This window comes from Psammomys obesus, unplaced genomic scaffold, assembly GCF_907164565.1.
Source record: "Psammomys obesus unplaced genomic scaffold, mPsaObe1.curated_primary_1811, whole genome shotgun sequence".
Classification (NCBI taxonomy): Eukaryota; Metazoa; Chordata; class Mammalia; order Rodentia; family Muridae; genus Psammomys; species Psammomys obesus.
This window is the reverse complement of record NW_026596046.1, coordinates 10,719,231-10,743,318: the sequence shown is the minus strand read 5'-3', so window position 1 is coordinate 10,743,318 and position 24,088 is coordinate 10,719,231. Positions and strand designations below refer to the sequence as shown.

At 37.8% G+C, this 24,088-nt stretch overlaps 1 protein-coding gene across 1 annotated transcript in view; it reads left to right on the top strand.

Moving 5' to 3' along the window:
• The window catches only part of Mctp2 (multiple C2 and transmembrane domain containing 2), a 181,008-nt gene that overhangs the window by 78,590 nt on the left and 78,330 nt on the right, over positions 1 to 24,088 (top strand). Inside the window, exons 14-15 of the mRNA XM_055623671.1 lie at positions 22,014 to 22,115; positions 23,370 to 23,444. Of these exons, the coding sequence (XP_055479646.1) occupies positions 22,014 to 22,115; positions 23,370 to 23,444 (177 nt within the window). The remainder of the gene's footprint in view (positions 1 to 22,013; positions 22,116 to 23,369; positions 23,445 to 24,088) is intronic.

Genomic DNA, 24,088 nt, shown 5'->3' with positions numbered 1-24,088 from the left:
GATTGTGATTGATGGATGAACAGGAAAGATCCTCCAAAGCGGAGGACAAAGCAGAAACAGAGGTGCAGAAGAACAGTCATGTTGGGGAAACAAGGAGGGCCTGGGTGTGTTGATCTCAGGATGAGAGTGGGGAAGGTAGAGGGACCTTGAATCTGCCTATTAGCAGGTATCAAAGGTGGTTTTGGCTAGAAATAGTGACTCTAGAGCAGACCATTATGAACACAATGTGAGATTATCCCGAAATATTTGTTAAATCTCTAAGCATTAAGCATCAAAGAACATGCTCAAAATTTACATTTCATATTTCTTAGGAAAAGAGCTGATTCCTGATTTTATTTTTCAGTTATGTGAAAGAGTCACGAAAATAGAGCTAGTGGTACTAATTATTTACTTTATGCAAGAATAAAAACTTTGATCAGTGATCTGTTATTGTTGCTTGGTCTGGTAGCACAGGTCCATAATCCCAGAGACTTAGAAGGGTGAGGCAGGGGAATCACAAGTTCAAGGCCTACTTGGATAATATAGTAAGGTCCTGACTCAGCGTAAAGGGGGTGCTGGGGATAGAACACAGTGGTGGAATGCTCGCCTGGCATGGAGAAAGTCCTAGGTTCAATGTTCCACATGACAGAAATACTAAAATTTATTTTATATTTAAAACAACTTATAATGAACAACATACTCATAATTGAATGGGCATATTTTTTTGTGTGCAACTACCTTCTCTTTACCTAAATCATGAACTAAAAGTTCCTTTTACGCTTTGGTGGTGTTCTTTGGGATTTTAACTATGATAAAACATGGGCAAAAGTAACTTGGGGAGGAAAGGGTTTATTTTAGCTTATTGTTCTGTTTCATAGTTCATCACTGAGGAAAGTCAGGGACAGAACTCAAACAGGGCAGGAAGCTAGAGACAGGAACTAGGAAAAAAAGCCGTGGAAGAAGTACTTCTTATGACTTGCTCCTCATGGCTTGCTCAGCCTGATACCTTAGAGCACCCAGAACCAACAGTCCAAGGGTGGCACCACCCACAGTGAGATGCTGGGCCAACCCACATCAATTATTAATTAAGAAAATGTTTACTGCAGGCTTGCCAATGAGCCAGTCTGGTGGGAGCATTTTATCAACTAAGATTCCTTTTTCCTAAATGACTCTAGCTCATGCCAAGTTGACGTAAAAGTAGCCAGTTCCATGAGGTAAGGCACAGTGCATTAAAAATACTCAGGCCTAAGGTAGACAATGTACCTCAGCTTTTCATTTTACTCAACATTAATGTGCTTAAGCCTGCTGTTGAAGTACATTTCAAACTGTTGAATAAACAGCCTGTGCTAAACTCAACCAGAGCATATTTTTGAATTTTGCTTTTGTGTTTTCCTTTTAGAAATTATAATTTCAACATAACCTTTCCTTTCCTCCCTCCCACTCCTTCTATGTGCACCGCAGCTTTGTCAATCAGGGTGAAAGTACTGCCTGGTAAATGGGTCATTTAAATATTTCAAACATTGGGGCTGAAGAGATGGCTCAGTGGTTAGGAACACTCCTCTCCCAGAAACCCAGTTAAGTCTTCAGCACCCACATAGTGGTTCACAATCGTCTGTCACTCCAGTTCCAGGGGATCTGCTTTATCCTTCTGGGTTGTGTAAGCACCAGGTTTGCATAAGATACATAGACATACTGCAGGCAAACCAGCCATGTAAATAAAATCAAACAAAATTAAAAATCAATATATTAAAATTAATTAGTATTCATTGCTGCTGGTGAATTGTTTAATGCGTTTATACATACATATATACACATATATTATGTACAGATAGAGTCTTTTATTCTAATATATATTAGAATATTTATATGTTTATAAATATATATTAGAACATATATGTATATATATTATGTTAGAATAATATATATTAGAATATATATATTATATATATGTATATAATATATATACATATATATATATTAGAAGGTCAAAGAGACATCTTTGCACATGCTTAAATTTCTCTTCAGTTAAAAAAAATAATCCTTTCTAGCCCATCCCCATTCCTTTGTGTCAGCTGCTGACCCAGAGAAACCCTTCTCACCAGGGACACCTTCCCCTACCTGCTGTCAGTGGACACACTGGGCTGGGACCCTGGTAGAAGGTTTTAACTATCTTTCCAGATCCCCACCCCAGTCTTTCCAGATTACTCCTTGTACTATAGCAGCCAGCCAGCAGGAGGTCCTCCTTTCACATTATCTACATTCCCTGGAACACTTCCTGAAAATATTTTTTAACATAATCATAGAAGAAAAATTCTGAATATTAAGAAGGAGATGCCTATGAAGGTACAAAGAACATAACAGACTACAAAATATGCAGGACCAGAAGAGAAAGTACCGATGACACAGAATAATAAAAGCAACAGAAGTACAGAGCACATAAAATAATAAATGATTCAGGATAAAACAAAGACCAAGTAACGTATAGATGAAGCTCACATAACACCTGACTTTTCAGAAGAAACCCTGAAAGCCAGAAGGGGCTGGATAGATGTTCTACAAACTCTTGAGACACTAATGATGCCAGGCCAGACTTCTAAGTCCATCAAATGCTAGAACTAAATAATTTCTTAAATCAAATGGACCTAGCAGACATTTACAGAACATTCCGTTCAAACACTAAAGAAAGGAAGTCCATGGAACCACATACTAGGACACAAGCCAAGTCTCAACAGATAGACATCTCAAAGATCTTGAAATAACTATAACTAGACAAGGAAATGATTTGTATAATAGAGACTTTAAGACATTGAAGAAAATGAAAAATAAAATACCAAAAGATGTATGCGCCCATGCTTATGGATTGGTAAGGATTATAATGTGAAACAACCATCCTACCAAAAGAAGCCTACAGATTTAATACAATCTCCATCAAAATTTTAACACGATTCTTCACAGAAGTTGAAAAACTAATCTTCAACTTCATATGGAAACATATACACACACAAAACAGGATAGCTCAAGCAATCCTCAATAACAAAAAAACTGCTGAAGGTATCACTATCCTAGATTTCAGTTTGTACAATAGAGTTATAGTAGTAAAAACAGGGTGGTATTAGCAAAATATATTGATCAGTGAAATTAAACAGAAGAGCTGGACATGAGTCCATAGAGCTATGGATAACTGCTTTTTGTCAAAACAAAACAAAACAAACAAAACAAAAAACCGAAATCACACTTGAGAAAAGACAAGCATCTTCAACAACTGGATCTGTTCAAGATGAACAGGTGCATATAGGACACTCATCCATGGCTGGTGGGAGTGCAAATTGTACAACAACTGTGAAAATCAATGTGGCCATTTCTCAGAAAGCTAGGAATAGACCTATCTCAAGACCGAGCTATACCAATCTTGGGCATATGCACAAAGGACTCTGCATTCTCCCAGAGAGACACTTGCTCAACTATGTTCATTGCTATTCTATCAATAATAATAACCATAAATTTGAAAGAGTCTGGATGTCTGTTAGCAGATGAATGGATAATAAAGGATGGTACACTTACAAAATGGAGTATTGTACAACTGTTCAGAATGATGAAATTCACAGGTAAATGGATGAAACTAAAAAATACATAGAAGATAATGTCGAGCTTAGCTTTTAAGCTTTCAACACGTGTGCTACAAACTGAATGACCACAGAATTTAGGTACTTAGTAAGGAACTGGATGGCGGAAGGATCCCCAAAGGATGGAGAAATAGAATATATTGCTATGGACAAAGAGAAACTAGAATTAACTAGGATAAAACAGAGAGGGTGTTGGGAGAGAAGGTTAAAGGAGGAGATATAAGGAGGGGTAACTGGTATCAAATGCCATTTGAAAAGCCCTATGGAACTAAAATATATACTAAAAATCTTCCTAAAATATATACTTATATGAAAGGAAATCAAATGAAGGCACCAAATAATTGGGGAGACAGTGTCCCAACTAGATACTTTTTGCCACCAACTAAAACCACTGTCAAGAATGGATTACATCTTCTTGAGATATGGGGGCCATATGGAAACTCCCAAACAACCCAGGCTAGTGTTTACTCTCCACAGCCTGATGGTAACACTCTAATGCTGAAGACAGCAGCACGTATTTATATCGTTGACAAACATCAAGCTGGTGTCTAACTAGAAGCTTCATGCCTGATGACTAGTGTTCACAGTACTGGGACATTCTCTGAAAGACTGGAGGAGAGAGTTAACCATTAATACCACCCGGATACAAACCCTGTGACCTACAAGAGTCATCTGCCTGGAAGATATAATGGTGCAATAATGGCACTATTACTGGATAACAAATCACTTTCTGATCAGATTTAAGGCCTACTCCATGAGATAAAACCCATAACTAACACTGCTAAAGTAGCCAAGAACCTAAGACTAGCTACGTCTTCTGGCCTTAGGGGAAAACCTAGTATTATTCTGCTAATGGCACATAGCAATAAAATGACCCCTAATGAGCTATGGCTATACCAATACATCAGTGACTCACTCAACTCACATGAGAGAAACTTCTTGCAGTAGATGGGAATTAACACGAAGACCCATGATTGGAAAATGGAGGAACAGTGAGAGATTTTGGAGCATACAAGCCTAAATGGGCTATGCTCATCAAACTCCTCTCCTTAATGTTCAGGGAGCTATCCAAGAGAGGAAGCAGAAAGACTGTAAGAGCCAGAGGTGATGGATGACTCCAAGGAAACAGTATCTTCCAGACACGACGTGACTGAGGCACATGTGAACTGACATGAACTCTTGCAACATGATTAAGCCCCACACGAGTTCAAGGCCAGCACTGGGCAGGTGGGATGGGCGTGGGCAGTGGATCTCACTGTGCAGAAGAAAGCAGGCAGAGCTGACAAAATAGACTTCAACCCTGATCTGAAGAGCTAGGGACAGACACTAAGTACCCATCAAAGAAAATGTACACCAAGAGGACATTATAATTCTAAACATTTATGCACTAAACACAAGGTCGCAAGGTTAAACAAGGTCACACAAGGTCATAACAGAAACACTACAACTAAAATTACATATTGATTCTTACATTATATTCTTATAATAAAATATATAATTACTTTGTAATGCCCTAAAATGAATATAACTCCATTATCTCAGTTCAATGAAATGTATTTTGGAACAAATCTGACTCATCTTATGCAAGTACAGCCCATATTGGCACAGGAACCTATGACCAGAAATATGGCCTCTATGCTGCTTTAAGGAGCTGCAGTGTTTTGGTGGAGCACGCATGCGTGCTGTGAGGAGCTATATTCCGAACAGCTTTACTTAATTAGCTTTATGGAACAAATTACTTGTACCAACTATGTACCATACACAACTCCATTTTCATTTTCAGTTAAGTATTTTGTGCAACGGGGTTGCATGAGATAGGAGACATGGGTAATCACAGTTTTTCATTTGTCTGTTTTAAGATTAAGATGGAATTTGGCCACTAATGCGAATGATGGTGACATTTAGGATTGCATTCATGAGTTTATGATCGACATAAATTTAGAAGTGGTATGTTGCCAGGGTTTGGCTTTGAAGTACAGATTTGGTTTATAAATCAACACGTGCAGTCTTGGGGTACAGGGTGGATGGAAAGGAAAAAGGAATGCGTCATGTGGGAGACTATTTGATGAAAACAAGACTCAAATTCACATGTAGGGTGATAGAGTTAATTTGATATGCATGTAAAAGGGGTCGGTATACCTGCACACGAGTTCAAGTGCCCACAGGTGCCAATGAGTAGGTAGTTAGATCTAAAGGCAGTTGTAGGCCACCTGACTTGAATTCTGGGATCCAAACTTAGGTCCTCTGGAAGAGCAATGCATGGTCTTCACCACTGGACCATCTGTCCAGACCCCCGCATAGTCATCTTGCAACATAAACTTTCAATTGTCCTTGCATTCTTCTCCCAGGATATGTGGTAGCTGAGACAGAGATGATGTAAGGTGGAAAGTCAGCTAGCACCGCTTCTCCCTAACATCAGGGCGCTGGTTTTCGTGATCCATATACATCGTGTGGTATGAATAGTATTGGGTCAGGTTAGGCTGAGTGAGTGTGGGGTTCTCCCAGTGCCCCAAAACAAGAAGACGGTGAGTACAAGGCTGAGCACACCACACAGAACGGCAGATCCTGAACACACCGAACTCCTCGGTTACATGGCCAGTCTCTAAATTAAGCCTAAGTAAAATCTTACTTTCCTGTGTTTTGAGACGTGGGAAATAGTTTTGTAAAGAAGGGAAACATAATGTATGGATACAAATGAGATGCAAGCAGGAAGAGAATGAATAGTGGAATGTTTTAAGAGTTCAAAACAAGATGAATTCTCACTCTGAGCATAAGAAGCATGGCCCCGTGTATAGAACATTTCACATTTTTTTACAGAGAGAAAGTATTTCTTAAAATAAAAGATTGGAATAAAAATGTAGATAATCTTTACACCAGCTTTAAATATATCTATTTAAAATACTATGGATTAGGGATACAACTTAGTGGGACTTTTATCTTCTCTCCTCTCCTGCTCTGAACAACAATACAAAGTAAACATGAAAGCTCCAAACATAAACAGAATAAAAGTAATGCTACATTGCTTTGTGAGGTCACAGGTCTGTCGGGTCTGTTGATGGTGAACACCCTACCTGCTGCCTTAGAGCACAAGTTGTCTGAGCAGTAATATCTGGGACCTTCATGTGTCTATCAGCAGACTATCAGATAACTTTTAGGCACATTAAAAGTGTAATTCTCAAACTTTAGACAATAAAAAAATCAGTGTGATATGTATCTATCCATACATAAAATGGGAAAAAAAGTGTATTTCAATACCTGCTTTAACATGTTCATAGAGTGATGTATTGGTTCAGGATAACTTAGCAGAGTCCAAACAGGCAGAAACCGTACTATGGTCACAGTCCTGAATTCTCCTTTTTATACGTTAGTAACAAAGAAAGGAAAAACATCAAACTACCTATATATGAAAGAAAACACATCTGAATTAGTCTAAGACTGCCTTTAGAGGGTGCTTAAAACTTTACAGTAATGCTACATAAAACTGCATAAGGGCCAAAAGTGTAGTTGTACCTTGATTGGTTTAGTAACTAAATATAAAGGTTGAAAAATCAATAAAACAATTTAACACATATAAAAAAGACTAAGAAAATTACAAAGGTATTGATAAAGAAAAACAACATCCTCAAAATAGTTTGGCCAGTGTAGTGCAGTAGCAGAGCATTTGCACAGAATGTGCAAAGCTGCGAGTTCTACACTAGCACTGAGGCAAGAGGAATCAAAGTACAGAACGAGAAAGTGTATGCAAACAGTGGGGCAGAAGAAATGATATGGCCAGGTACTAGTTCATTCCCCCCAAATACTAGTGAAATTGACAATCCACTTACAGGGTTAAATTTAAAAAAAAAAAAGTAATGAGAATGGGAAACAATGAACAACATGCATTTGTGAATACTGGCATCAATTCTCAGTGAGGGACCAAGAGAGCAGAGCTAGCTGTAGAAGCAGATATGACAGTATCTGAGTTCTGTGAAGATGTTTACTCTCTCCAAAGAACCCCTAACACAGTTCCACACTTGGAAGAATGAATGTGTGAAAGGAGCAAAGGAAACCATCTTTAAAAGTATGATTAGAGGAATGTGGATATCAGACAACAAGTATGACACTTAGTGGAAATTATTAGTTATGGAAAGTTTAGAAAAAATTTCAGGTGATTCTAACCTTTTCTCTGTATCTTCTCTTCTCGTGCCATCAAGAAAATAACATGTTCAGAGTGAATAAAATGTAATTAATGTAAAAAAATTAATTAAAAAAAGAAAATAACATGTCAATTGTTTTTTCCAAGTCCCGAAGGAGATGAGTAATTCTGATAGTATTTAAATACATTAAGAACGTGAAAATTGGAAAATGTATTATATTATTTCTGTGACTAGAGTAAGTCATAGCAAGAAAAAAGATTTAAGGAGAGTATACGCTTCTTGTGTTATCAGAAGGGTTCGACACAGTAGGAAGCATATTGTGTAACTGATAGCAATGATGTATTAAAAGTGATTCCACAGTATCACTAGATGTAGAAGGGGAACTTGAAAAGGCCTACTCCCATTCCTGATTATGGACAAAGTACTCCAATCATTTAGCAAGCAGATCAGTTGCCTCTTTGGCACTGTGACAGAGACAAACGACACAGACAAATAAATGGCCCAGGTTTCGCGGCCTCAGGCCTTGGTGTCTTGGCCCCATACGGTCTTAACAAAATGAGGGGGTAGTAGGGGCATGCAGTGGTAGAGCTGCTTCGCCTCATCCCCCTGGAGTGGAAGGGGAGGAGGAGAGGGAAAGACATAGGGGGAGGAAAAGAAGTTGGATGCAGCAGCCAGAGACAAGATGTACCCTCTCACCTACTGCCAGATTTTGAAACTCGGAGTCTCATCACATGGCACCAGCAGCTGGGAACCATGTACTTTAACATGATAATCCAGTTGTAGGAACACTCCGCATCTAAACCATAATAGTACCTGAAAAGGGCTTCCTTACCTATAGGTCTAGTATTTGTCCAAAGACTCAAAACCATGACTACAGTACCACTATATTCCTTTCATGCCTTTGCCTTTTAAAAGGAAAGTAGTAATAGGACCTTCTCTGCAGCATTACTTACTTAGAGAATTAAACAGACTTAGGTTTACAAATTAACAAGTGAAAATAAAGCTTTTATATTAGATACATATAAAATATCAGATACAATGTAAAATTATATGCAAAAACATTTGTATATGTTAACTGAGAAATCACATTTTAAAAGTGAGTTATCTTGTAATTTCATATATCTGTAAATGAATAATAAGTAATGGAATATAAAACATTAGTAAGATACATATTAATAAAGCAATAGCAATAGCTGAATTCATCAGAAAATTAAAAACACCAAAGTATGTAATGTAGACAAAAGTGATCTCTATGATCTATGTGAAATTATTCTAGAACTTCTAGAACTTTATCAAAGGACTTGAGAGAACATTAAGTAGGGATCATTTAATATTCAATAAATCTGAAGGATGAAAAGAGGTTCTGGAAAAATCAGCTGCTTAGGGAGTTAGGGTAAAACATTCCACTAAACACAACAACAATTTCAAGGTGAATTAAGCAGTGGACACCTAAAAGAATGCCAGCTCTTTTAATTTTCTCTTGGTTACCATCAGAACTAGTTGAGAAGACCTTATTGATGAAGACCCCACAGACTTTACTTGCAAGGTATATTAAGTAGGAACTGAGCTGTAAGCTTTTTCCTGCTCTCTAGCTTCCATGATCCAGAGAGCACAATGCAGCCTGCCGAGGACCAATAGTGTTACACAGCTGTGCTATGAACTATAGTACAAATCCATCAAGCAAGATGTGTCCACAGGTGCAGTAGTGGCATTGCTATGGTGGTGACCAAGTATGCTCTGGTGAAACTTAAGGCCCATTTCTTAATCCACAACCCCATAGCTGGGGAAATTTTAGGCCCTCGGGGTAAATTTATGACTGTGCATCAGAGCTGTTTCAATATGCCTTCTACATCTATTTATGCCAAGAGAAAAATGGTGCTCCCAACATTAATGAGAGAAGTGTCTCTTTGTAATGAAATGTGGTGAGTACAGAGATGCTGCCCTCTCAAGATTCTTTGAATAAGTGGTTCCTGGGTGTACAGACCTTTACAGTTCCATTGTGCCACCTCCATTAAAGCTGAGTGAATGTCTTGGGAGAGGGGGCAGAAAGAATATAAGAGCTGGAAGACAGAGAAGGGCAGCGAAATGCTGTCTTTCTAGTAGTAACACAGACAATTTAGTTATAATCTCAAAGCAGCTGCAGAGGTCTGCAAATGGCACAAGAATAGATCCTGTAAATAGCTATTTAGAGGTCTGGGAGGGGCCCATGAATTCCTACCGTACCTTGCTTAACTATGGGATATCAATGGATTCAGAAAAGGGCAGAAATTACATTCCGTTGTGTATCCACTGATAAGAATACCATGCTTCAATGAGTAGTTCCAAACCTATGGTCTAACAGGTGATGCTTATTTAACTCAGTGAGTTTCAAAACCAAAAGGCATGAATGTGGAAAAGGGACTTAGAGGGTGGAAGGAGGGGAAGGATGAGGTTAAAATAAGACAGGACAGAGTTAGAATAATCAGAATACACTACATACATTTATCTTATTGTCAAGTGACAAATTCAATAGAAGTTGTTAAGAAACTGATAAGATTAAATCCAGAATGGGCAAATGGAAAAGGAGCAGTAAGAGAAAAAGTTCCTAAGATCTTTAGATGTCAGTCTATGTTGTCTAAACACCAATTATCATGGTAAATTGAAACACAATGGATGGAATAGAAAAGAAAAGATGGTTAAAAAAAAAAAGAAAAGGAAACAAACAAACAAAAAACAGAATTATAGCCTTTGAACAGAAGTTGGTGGCCAGGCTGGATTGTCTTTAATTACTGAGTCAACATGGCAGAAAAGTTAGCCCCAAACAGAAATCTTCATAGCACAGAAATAACTTATCAGTTATGGTCTTGGTGGTAAAGAATACAGAACAAGTTGATAAATCAGGGATTGACTGGCCGGCTTATCAGGTAACTTGGCTCACGTTTTAGGAGTGACTTGACTTCTCCGTCTTCAATTACTTAATGCTGACATGAAGATAATTCCTACATGTATAACTGAGAAGTGAACTGGCAAACTTGAAGCAATTAGTCCTTGAACGCAGTACACTGTCATCGTCATCTTTACCATGTGTTAGCAATTTAAATGATACAACTAATTTAAGCAACAGGATTAACAAACTTGGTCAAGGGTTTTCATTATCAAATGGATAAAAGGGATGCCTTAGAATGCTGTTGGAAAGAGTTATTGGACAAAACTCTGGTTTTATCCAGAGTGGTTCAGAATGTCATATACAGACATATTTCACATTTATAATCTGGGTATCTATTTTAAAGAGGAACACTGGGCTCATAGAGATGAAGTTATTATACATAGTCACACAGACACAGAATGTCAGAAATGGGAACTGAGTCTAAGTAACTGATTTCACAAAGTAGTCTCATTTGTTGTTTACAAAGGCATATATATATGTACCAGAGACCAGCTTATTTCTGCAAGCTAAAATGCCTGGAGCTGGTGAAACTGCAGGGAAAAACACAACCTTCTTCACTGTAAATTACTAACACTAACGGACTTCAGGAAACCATCCTAGCAAGGCTCGTGTAAACCCTAAAATTAAACTCCTCCCATGACTCAGCAGTTCTATCAAGAGGATGTAGACTGAGAGATGAAAGGATGGTTCACACAAGCTACCTGTCAACAGCTCATCACAGCCTATAACTGTTGAAGTCGGTTAAATTGAAAGTACTATAATATAATTCATCAAATCTAGTTAAAAGGAATGTACTTTAAACCAGGTTGGTGGTACAAACCTGTGATCTCAGCTACTCTGAAGGCTGAGGCAGGAGAATTACCAATCTAAACTGTCAGTGTCCTGAGCTACAGGATGAGCTCAATGCCAAGCTAAGCAACTTAGTGAGACCCTGTTTCAAAAAATATAACAAAAAATAAAATAGCTGGGCAATATAGCTCAGAGGAAGAGCACTTGACTAGTAAGGGGAGCAGGGACTGTCTCTGACATAGACTTCTCTTGCCTGCTTTCAATCACTTCCCCCTGGAAGTGCTGCCTTGCCTGGTATCAGTGGAAGAGGGTGAGCCCAATCTTGAAGTGACTTGATGTGCTGGGGTGGGCTGGTGAGGAGGTGGGGGCGCCCCTTCTCTGGGGAACATGGGACAGAGGATCAGGGAAGAGGGAAGGAGGATGGGACAGGGAGGAGAGGATGGAGGGGGCTATGTTTCGGATGTAAAATGAATTAGATAGAGAGATAGATAGATAGAGAGATAGATAGATAGATAGATAGATAGATAGATAGATAGATAGATAGATAGATAGATAGATAGATTTTAAATAAAACAGCTAAGGAATTTAAACAAAGTTATCCATCCAACCTAAAGCAAAGCCAGAATATAAACTCAGTTAATCTTCATCTATGATCTACCTCAGATATTACCTATCCTTTTATAATTTTTAATTAAAAATTTAAAATATAAATAAAAACTTCTTACACTGAAATTATCCAGACCCATAGTGCATAAAATATATATTTGATACTGTAAGTGTAAAATCTAAGTTAAAGCTCAGAATAGGTGTTTTAACTGTTTAGAAGCTCATTGAGGTGTATGGAATATTTCTATTTTTATAAGGCAGAAATATCTGTTTACAAATTACAGATGCATTTGTCCAAAAATTTTAGTTCAGTATTCTTATAGTGATTTTTTTTTATTTTCCCAAATCTTTTACAATCATCTGTATAGCTTGTGTGCAAATACCTCATATTTTAGGAAGAGTGGCTACGAGATGCCCTATGCGGACAGGCTGTGTGTCATTTCTCAAGCTCAGATCTGGTTTTGCTTTTGTGTCACAGAACTGGCTGCCTTGCAGAGAAGTGAGATGTGATGGTGAGGGCTCAGGGGGCTTTCAGCTCCCTAGTAGCTGTTTTCTCTGAGGGGCCAAGCAGAGCCTCCTGGACATCTGACTCTCTTGTGCTGTTTGTGACTTGTGTCAGTGGACCCACACCTGATTACAAGCTGCAGGACGAATGCCAAGTGCTGTCAGATAAAGCGTATTAATTGCCTTCCTGCCAGGCCACGTGCCTCTCCTTGTCGTATTTTATTGGGGAGTCATTTAACATGTGCCTCAGCTGTGCTCAGCCACTGTACCATGCTGTGGCCACAGACTTTTTTTTTTTAACATGTGCTATAGAGGATAGTATTTAGTACAGAAAGTTCCTCTACATCCAAATGTTCTGCCTTTCCTAGCCTGAAGGTCAAGCAGTGATGAGATCAATAGGATTTTTTTTTTTTGACTTGGGGTTTTGATCTTAAATGCATGTATTTCCTTCTTAAGCTCTCCCGTGGTTTTATTCCTTCATATTGATCCTGATTAACTTTGGTAACAGGTCGCATCAAAGAATTTTGTGATGAATCACAATAAACATAATTGTTGCTTGGAGAAAATGCAATTGTGGGTTGTTTATTTTTTCTACATCTTCATATGCTACAGTACGTTATGTTCAGGTTACAGTTTTAAAGAATAATGATTTGATCATTCTTCTGACTCAAAAAATTTATCTATCAAACTTTAAGAGGTTTTTCATATTTACTGCGCTTAATAATAAGCAGAGGGAATAATCTTTTATGTAGAAAAATGTTAGTTTAAGGACTATTATAGTTTATACTAGAATTTTGAGATTCTTTGTTTGTTTGTTTTTGGAGACAGAGTTTCTCTGTGGCTCTGCTGTCCCAGACTGATTTTGTAGACCAGGCTGGCCTCAAACTCACAGAGATCTGCCTGCTACTGCCTCCTTGAATGCTGGGATTATATGTAGGTGCCACTACACCCGGCAATTTTGATATTCTTAACATGGTAATTTTAAGATTTAAGTTAATTTGTTTGCAGTTTCACACACATGCACACACACAAACACATTTATATATATATATATATATATATATATATATATATATATATATATATATATATCTGATTCCCACATTTATATCTGCTCATTCAATTTTGTCCCACCAAGATTTACCAGTGTCATCTGTGTGACTGTGTTTGGAGCTGTTACTTGAAGTCTCTTGGTCTCAGCAAGGGATGCACAACTTCTCTCCCAAATCTGTGCTTAGCCACAGTTCAGAGGTGACAGGAGGGGCACTCAATGTTCCTGGTTCCTCCTCAGGTAGTTATAGGCTGGCCTTATAACATAAATTTCCATATTAATATTTTCTTTGGTCCCAAATCTCAAATTATGACTTAGTAACAGACTTCCTGGTGGTTTAAAAACCTTTGGATAATTACCAAAGCGTTACCTTTTCCCTTGCTCCAGATGGATGACTTATATCTCAAACTGAATTAAAAATAATCTAAGGTACGTAGAAATGCCCATCTTTCTAATCATGGAAAGGACCATTCTTTATATAAAAGGATCGCTCTTTTTAAAGGAGAGGTAATATCTTTATCAAATGTAGATTTTTTTTGTTATGGTAGGTACTATTTTAAACTGTGGAAGAATTTATGCCTAATAATTCCAGAAGTATTATCCTCAATTATGGAATGTATAATCTTAATAAGATTTTATATCCTTTACACTGCTCTGTGAAGATGCCTTGAGTTATGGTCTAATGTTGTTCTTGTTGCCTATAAAGTTGAGTATAAAAGTTATATAATACATCAATTTTAATATTTGACCCTACAGAACTGAAGTTTAATATATTAGCTGGCATTTTTAGCTGAGAACCTTAGTTTGGTGGGAATGCAGTCCTTCCAGATGTTAGCACAGAAGACCCTCCAAATCAACATGAGGACCCATCTCCTGTTGTGAATTAAAAACAATTTTTTCTTTTTGGCCAAGCACACAAACACACTACCACAACCAACATCAAAATCAAAGTATCTAACAGTCATGGGTCATTAATCTCTCAAATATCAATGGACTCAATTCCACAATAAAAAAAAAAGACAAAGACTAACAGAATGGATGTGTAAACAAGACCTAACATTCTATTGCAAGCAAGAAATACACTTCAGTCACAAAGATATATATTACCTGACAATAAAAGGCTAAAAGATGGTTTTCAAAGCAAACGCACCCAAGAAGCAAGCAGGCATAGCATTTTAATATCTAATAAAATAGAATTTCAACCAAAATTAATCAAAAGAGATAGGGAAAGTCACTTCATATTCATCAAAGGAAAATTTTACCAAGAAGACATCTCAATTCTGAATATCTAGTCCACAAATACAAGGGCACCCAGATTTGTAAAACAAACATTAATAAAACTTAAACCACACATAAATTCCCACACATTAAGAGTGGGAGAATTCAACATTCCACTTTCATCAAAGGACAGGTCCACAAAAGAGAAACCAAAGAAACAATGACATTAACAGATGTCATGAATCAAATGGACCTAACAGACATCTACAGAACGTTTCACCCAAACACAAAATAATTTACCTTCTTCTCAGCGATTCATGGACCCTTCTCCAAAATAGACCATATAGTTGGTCACAAAGCAAGCCTCAACAGATAAAAAAAGATTGAAACAATCCCTTGTATCCTATTATGGACTAAAACTGGACCTAACAACAACAGAAGTAGCAAAAAGCCTACATACGCATGGATACTGAACAATCCTCTACTCAATGACATCTGGGTCAGGGAGGAAATGAAGAAAGAAATTAAAGCCTTCCTAAATTCAATGAAAATGAAGGCACATCATGCCCAAACTTATGGGACACAATGAAAGCAGTGCTAAGAAGAAAGTTCATAGCACTAAGTGCCTTCATAAAGAAATTTGAAACATCTCATACAAGCAACTTAATGGCTCACAGAAAGCCCTAGAAATAAAGAAACAGACACACCCAAGAGAAGTAGACCACTGGAAATAATCAAACTTAGTGTTGAAATCAATAAATTAGAAACAAAGAGAACAACTCAAAGAATCAATAAAACCAAGAGCTGGTTCTTTGAAAATAATCAACAAGATAAACAAACTGATAGCCAAACAAACTAAAAGGCAAACTAAAAAACAAATCAACACAATCAGAAATGAAATGGGGGACATAATAACAGACACTGTGGAAATCCAAACGATCATTAGGTTTTATTTCAAAAGTGTATATGCCACGAAATTTGAAAATATGAATGAAATGCACAATTTTCTTGATTTATTCCACTTACCAAACTGAATCAAAACCAGGTAAATCAATTAAATACTGCTATATTCCCTAAGAAAATAGAAGCAGTCATCAAAAGTCTCCCATCCGAAAAAACAAGGGCCAGATAGTTTCAGCACAGAAGTCTACCAGACCTTCAGAGAAGAGCTAACACTAATACTTTTCAAACTATCCACAAAATAGAAAGAGAAGGAACATTACTAAACTCATTCTATGAGGTCACGGTCACCTTGATACCTAAACTACACAAAGACCCAACAAAGAAAAAGAATTTCAGACCAATTTCCCTTATGAACACTGATGCAAAAATATTCAACAAAATACTCGCAAACTGAATTCAAGAACACATCAAAGGTATCATCCAATATGACCAAGTAGTCTCCATCACGGCTATACAGGGGTGGTTCAATATATGGAAATACATCAATGTAACCCACCATGTAAACAAACTGAAAGAAAAAAAAATCCACATGATCATCTTCTTAGATGCTGAGAAAACATTTGATAAAATACAACACTTGTTCATGTTTAAAGTCTTGGAGAGATCAGGGATACAAGGCACAAAACTAAACATAGTACAGACAATATACAGCAAACCTATCACCCACTGAAATCAAGGCAAGCCTGCCCACTCTTTCCATATCTTTTCAATATTGCACTTGAAGTCCTTGCTAGAACAATAAGACAAGTAAAGAAGAACAAGGGGATTCAAATAGGAAAAGAAGAAGTCAAAGTATCACTATTTGCAGATGAAACAATAATATCTATGAGTGACTACAAAAATTCTACCAGGGAACTCCTATAGCTGGTGAACACTTTCAGCAAAGTGGCTGGATACAACATTAACTCAAAAAATCCCTCCTGCATACAAAAGACAAATAAATGGGCTGAGAAAGAAATTAGGGAAACAACACCCCTCATAATAGCCACAAAAAAAAGTGTCTTGGTATAACTCTAACCAAGGAAGCAAAAGACCTATGTAAAAAAGTTCAAGCCTCTGAAGAAAGAAATTGAAGAAGGTATCAAAAGACGGAAAGTTCTCTCATGCTCATGATTTGGTAGAAGTAACATAGTAAACATGGCCATCTAACCAAAAGCAATCTACATATTCAGTGCAATTCCCATCAAATTACCAACACAATTCTTTACAGACCTTGAAAGAAAAATTCTCAACTTTACATGGAAAAACAAAAAACCCAGAACAGCTAAAACAATCCTATACAATCTTATGAAAGAAGTGGGAAATAGTAAGATCTGGAGAGGACAGGAACTCCACAAGGAGAGCAACAGAACCAGAAAATTTGAACACAGGGGTCTTCCCAGAGACTCATACTCCAACCAAGCACCATGCATGGAGATAACCTAGAACCCCTGCACAGATGTAGCCCATGACAGTTCAGTGTCCAAGTGGGTTCCATAGTAATGGGAAGAGGGACTGCCTCTGACATAAACTGATTGGCCTGCTCATTGATCACCTCCCCCTGAGGGGGGAACAGCCTTACCAGGCCACAGAAGAAGACAATGCAACCACTCCTCATGAGATCTGATAGACTAAGATCAGAAGGAAGGAGAGGGGGACCTCCCCTCTCAGTGGACTTGGGGAGGGGCATGTGTGAAGAAGGGGGAGGAAAGGTGGGATTAAGAGGGGAGGTTTATTAAGAGGGTTTATGGGGGATACAAAGTGAATAAAGTGTAATTAATAAAAAAAAAATCAGAAAAAAACCCAGAACAGCTAAAACAATCCTATACAATAAAAAAATCTTCTGGAGGTATCTCTATACCTGATTTCAAGTAATACTATAGAGCAACAATAATAAAAACTACATGGTACTGGCATAGAAACAGACTGGTGGATCAATGGAATTGGATCAAAGACCCAGAAATAAACCCACATACCTACGGACACCTAAGTTTTGACAAAGATGCCAAAACCATGCAATGGAAAAAAGACTGCATCTTCAACAAATGGTGCTTATCTAAGTGGATGTCCACCTGTAGAAAAATGCAAATAGACCCATACCTATCACCTTGCATTAAATTAAAATCCAAGTGGATCAAAGATTTCAACATAAAACCAGACACACTAAATCAATTGGAAGAAAAAGTGGAGGAGAGCATCAAACTCATTAGCACAGTAGACAACTTCCTGAACAGAACACCAACAGCTCAGGCTCTATGATCTACAATTAATAAGTGGGACCTCATAAAGCTGAAAAGCTTCTGTAAAGCTAAAGATACTGTCAACAAAACAAAATCACAGCCTACAGACTTGGAAAAGATTTTTAGCAACCCTATATCCAACAGAGCTAATATTCAGAATATGTAAAGAGCTCAAGAAATTAGACACCAACAAACAAAATAATCCAATTTAAAAATGGAGTATAGAGCTAAGCAGAGAATTCTCAACAGAGGAATATTGACTGGTAGAGAAACACTTAAAGAAATGTTTAATGTTGTTAGTCATCAGGGAAATGCAAATCAAAACAACTATGAGATTCCATCTTACACCAGCCACAATGGTTAAGATAAAAAATTAATGAGAATACATGCTGGAGAGGATGTGGAGAAACGGGAATCCTCCTCCATTGCTGATGTGAGTGCAAGCTTGTACAACCACTTTGGAAATCAATCTGGTGCTTTCTCAAAAAAATTGGAATAGTGCTTTCTCAAGATCCAGCTATACGACTATTGGGCATATATCCAAAAGATGCCTCATCATTCAACAAGGACATTTGATCAACTATGTTCAAAGTAGCTTTGTTTGTAATGACCAGAATCTGGAAACAACCCAGATATTCCTCAACAGAAGATTGGATACAGAAATTGTGGTACATTTACACAATGGAATTCTGCACAGCTATTTAAAACAAGGGAATCATGGAATTTGCAGGCAAATGGATGTAACTAGAAAAGATTATCATGAGTGAGGTAACCCAGAAACAGAAAACCATGCATGGCATATACTCAATTATTAGCAGATATTAAACTTATAATATAGGATAGTCATACTAAAATCTACAGACCTAAAGAAGTTAAACACTAAGGAGGACACTAGGTAGGTTGCTTAAATCTCATTCAGAATGGTAAACAGGATAGAAACCAAAAGCAGTGGAAAAGAGGAATGAGGACAGGAGCCTACTATAGAGAGTCCTCTGAAAGGCTCCACCCAACCAGGTATTGAAGCAGATGTTAAGATTCACAGCCAAACTTTGGGCAGTGTGCAAGGAGTCTTATGGAAAAGTGGGGGAGGAAGATGGACAGGGAGGAGACAGGAGCCCCACAAGGAGACCAACAAAGCTAAAAATTCTGAGCCCAGGTGGTCCTAAAGAGACTGATGCACCAACCAAGCACCATGCATGGAGAGAACCTAGACCTCCTGCTCAGATGTAGCCAGTTCGTAGCTCTGTCTCTATGTGGGTCTAAGTGGAGCAGGGGCTGCCTCTGTCATGAACTCAGTTGCCTGCTCTTTGATCTCTTGCCCCTGGCGATGCTGCCTTCCCAGGCCACAGAGGAAGAGGATCCAGGAAGTCTTGATGAGACTTGATAAGCTATGGGCAGATGGCAGAGGAGAATTTCCCCCATTCCATGGACTAGGGGAAGGCAAGAATGGAGAAGAGGGAGGGAGGGTGGGACTGGGAGGAGCTGAGGGAGGGAGCTTCATCGGGGTATATAATGAAAAAATTGTAAAAAAAAATAAATTTAAAAGAAAAGAAATTCCTCTCAGAATTCTCACTCTAAATCATAAGTATGGCCTTAATTGTGCAATGTACATGTTTAGCACTCATGTAATGCTATCATGTGGAAGTTGGGCAGATAGCCTTTCACTACCTCTTTCTCCTGCACTCAAGTGTTGACCGTTCATTTACATAACAGAACTGGAAACTATTTTCTACAATATTCTCTTCTGTTTTAGTCTCAGCATTTACTGTGTTGCCACATGTTCAGAAACATTGTAGTTGATTTTTCTTTTTGAATATTATATAGTTGAAAAGAAGAGATCCATATAAAGTAATATCATGAAATCACACTGGCAGCCACAAAATAAAGTTATAGACTTCATGTAGTTTTAACAACAAAAACGAAATACTTTATTTAAGGCTATCTTTATGACTATAAAGCTTCAGTAAAAGAAAAAAAGAACATATGTGCCAAATTCCTATTTAATTTCTGAAAGTAATTGTGATATTTATATATGTTCATAACATACAGGTATGCTTCTAGTTTTTGTAACTTTCAAACTTTTAAAACTTGTATGTTCCAACTTAATTGGCTATTAAAGTACTAAACATGACTACATTTCATTGTATCTCTGCTTTTGATGATAGCTTAAATGTTCCCACATGGATTCTGAGTTTTGCTGATACAATGCTAAGGACATTGAGTAACAGGAAATGATCATTTACCAAATTAAAAAAGAAAAAAAACCCTTCTTTTTCTATGAAGTATTTTTATATGGATACTTCTTGTTCCTCTACTGACCTTCCCTTGCCCTTGAGAAATCATGGCAATTTTAAGATAACATTACAAGAACTGAGGACTGAAACAAAATGAAGTTGGAAGTACTTCAGCTTGGCAAACTGACATGCTGTTTTTGTATTTATGTCTTTCAACTTTAACACCCACTATTTATTGAGACTCTGTGCCAGAGCGGAAGCTGCAAATCCTGTTTGGACACCGTTGAGGAAGGAAGCTGGGACTTTATGGGGCACCCCCTTCCTCTCAGCCACCGACCAGGAAAGCCATCTTTCCCTATAAAAGCTATTCAATCTAAGAGGTGGGGTGCTTTGGGAAGGAAGATGACCTCTCCCTTGTAAAGTGGAATTGCTGTTTCCCCACCGTGAGTTACTCAACTCATTTCCACTAGTGTTTATAAGAACACTTGTGTGAATGATTGTAGTGACAGCAATAGTCATTTAAAATATGGTTCAGATTCCTGGCCTTCCAATTTCCCAAGTTCTTTTGAGTTGTCAAGCATTACAGCCCAGGTTGTGCTGAGGCCTTTTCAGAGTGGAGTATGTGTCTCAAATATGAGAAGTTTTATCACCACAGCTGTGTACAAAAGTCATGGCTGCTCCCAATGTGACGACAGAACAAGGAATCATGTAGTTAGCATGCTTTGGAGGGAGACAAGGACTTTCTGAAACTCCATGGGAAGTGTTTGCTTACATAGCATGTGTTCTGGGAACGGCAGGCAGTTTAGCACAGTAAGTGGAAGTACTGTGACCTTCTGGATGGAGGTCAGAGGGACTTGGTGCTGTCAAAGATATGTAGGCACTTAGTGTACCTTAAATGATTTGGGATCTTGACTTTAACTTCAGCTGAGTTTTGATTTAATTAATTCGAATTGTTGAGGGCCAGTGATCAACTGGGAGCTTCACAAAAAAAAAAAAAAAAAAAGTAGTTCCTTTATTCATTTCCTTATGATTCTTCAATCTTTTTTGGGAACGATGTTGTGATTAAAATAAAACTGTGAAGAAAAGAGAGTTCTCCAGGCTATTCCCACGTTAGCATCTTTCATTACTATGCTGCCATTTGGCAGCACTAAATGGGTCTTCAATTGTATTTCACCTGGTTTTTCATTAATATAATTTATTCTCTTCCAGGATCCAATTCATGGATATTTATCCATCATAGAATCTTTTCTGATTCATAACAGTTTTCCACCCTGCCATTATTTTCCCCATGACTTGATAGTTCTTCGGGTTATTGGCCAGAGAGTTTAAAGAGAGTTCTTCATATTTGAGTATGTGAAAGAGATTAGTCTCCAGAGGGAGGAAAAACTTCTGTCTTTACATCATAATCTGCACCACTAGGTTCTGTCAACACATCACTCTGAGCTGATGGTTTTTGTTACTTTATCTTTCTATCAGTTACAATGTCACTCTAGAATTAAACATTGATTAATCTTGTACTTAGTATCTGCCTAATATTTGCTTCCTGTATAATCATATAGTGGTAAAAAATGAGACCGATGTAAAAACTGTAAATGAACTATCAAATCATGCTGGTTAATAAAAAATGAGTTGTAAAATACAAAATGAGTTGTAAAAGTACAGAGGCACAAAAAATAAAATACCTTTTAAACTTAGTCAAAGTTAGTTTTTCCATTTAAAAGCCACAGAACATTGGCACCAATACTCCATTTTTTATTCCTAACAGATTAGGATTGGACAACCAAATTGTTATGTGTTGAAGAATAAAGATTTAGAACAAGCTTTTAAAGGGCTTATCTACTTAGAGATGGACCTCATCTATAATCCGGTAAGTGCCCTCAGGATGTGCCTCCCAGCTTCTCAGTACCTAAAACACATGGCGCTCAGCCTGGGCAGACTGGAATTAATGTCAAAGATTCCAGACTTAAAGCTGGGGAATGGGTGGGGATGTATTTAAACCTCAGTCACAAAAATCCATGCTGAATGTTCCAGGTTTCAAATGGTTGAGCCCAAAGGATGGATGAGGTTTGAATTCTCAATAATCTAAATGTCAAGAAAAAAATCAAAAATAAAGGAAAAGAAGTCTTTATATACTATATATACTTTGCATATCTATATGTCGTCTATAGATCACATAAATATATGACACATTATGCATAAATATAATCTACTCGAGGAACATAAATTTTATGTTCTGTATAATCTATATATAATACATAGTATATCTGTTTAAACTCTGATATGCAAGTTGTGCAGTCTCTAAAACAATGTGTATCATTTTTATATCTATATATTCTCAAATTCTTAGTAATACTGAAACCAGGGGACAGTCATCAGTGGAGGAGTTCTCCCCAGTTTCTTTCTTTCTTTTTCACCAAAATAAACCATCTGTTCAGTTTTCAGGAGAGGTGACCTCCCTCAGTCTACTACTTTTTTTTTCTGGGAAACACTTGTAAATATATTATATGGCTAATATGTTATTCAGCCAAGACAGGAGTGTAGTGTCAGGTAGAAAATATGTTGGTTAAGGGATATAGTGGAAGCAGATTTGTGCTTCACTTTTTTGAAGTTTTCCAACAGTCTGCTGGTTTGAACAAGTCAGTCAATTCCCCTGGGGCTCAGATTTCCCCTTGTAAACGAGCTACCATGGCCCATTTGCTTGCTTTTTCAGGTCACTGGAGGTAATGAGATTGTCTGTAGAAAGGTTGTTTTTATGGACTGAGAATTGTCATTCCTCTTTTTAGGTACAATTGCTGAAAGTTTAGTTCAAAATGAGAGGAGAAAATTTTTTTGTCATTTAGATTAGCATGAAAAGTCATGAAGCTCAGTGTCTCTCCTGGTGTGAAATACTTGGACTTAGCCAAGTGCTGAAAAGAGTAACCCTGGTCCAACCTGACTTACTAAGGAACTCTATGGCCCTAAGACCATGGTAACTGCTCAAGCCTGACTGGACCTATCACGTTCTGGTCCCTATCTATGGACTGTGGGTTAAAAGGTCCTCATAGTCTGTGATGGTCCCAGCTACTCAGGAAGAAAATGACATCTCTGTGAGTGCTGTCCTTGTAACAGCGTGTTTTTCCAGGTCAAAGCAAGTATCAGGACCTTCAGCCCAAGAGAAAAGCGCTTTGTGGAAGATAGTCGCAAGCTGTCCAAAAAGGTAGGTTGTCCCCACCAACCAGCCTTGGAGTCTATTCAGCAGCCAGCATCCTACTGGTCCAAGCACTTCTTGGTCATGGTTCCTTCTCTTTCATCTGTCCTATCCTCTCCCACTCCTTTCTCTTCTGAAATTCTCATCTTTTCACTTCTTTCTCTTGTTCTCTCTCTCAAAATGAGGCTTCAGCCAGGTCAGTGAGAAGTGGTTTAAAACCTATTCCTGGAAGGAAATGGAGGTGGGAGTGGGGGAGCCAGGCAGTTCTGTAAAAGTCATCATGGAGCACAGACACTCTAAAAGTTGTCTATCCTCCTTACTTGCAGCATGTTGGTTTCTCCAGTTCACAGCTGAAGGCAAGTGCTCTCTGCTTGCTCCATGGATAAAGGAATTTCCCAGGCTTCAAAAGCCTCTAGCCTCAGATTCACCTAGGGCTGCTTTAACTCCCTGTGTTTATATTTAGGGTTTGTTGGTCTCTTACCCCATACTGAATTAGCTGTCTCTCTCTCTGCCCTGTCACCCCAAGCTCCTCTCGTATCATTTCAACAAAAAGTAAAGATCTACATGAAAGGCAAGGTCTTCATAGTCAAACAGAAAAAGAAAGAAAGAAAGAAAGAAAGAAAGAAAGAAAGAAAGAAAGAAAGAAAGAAAGA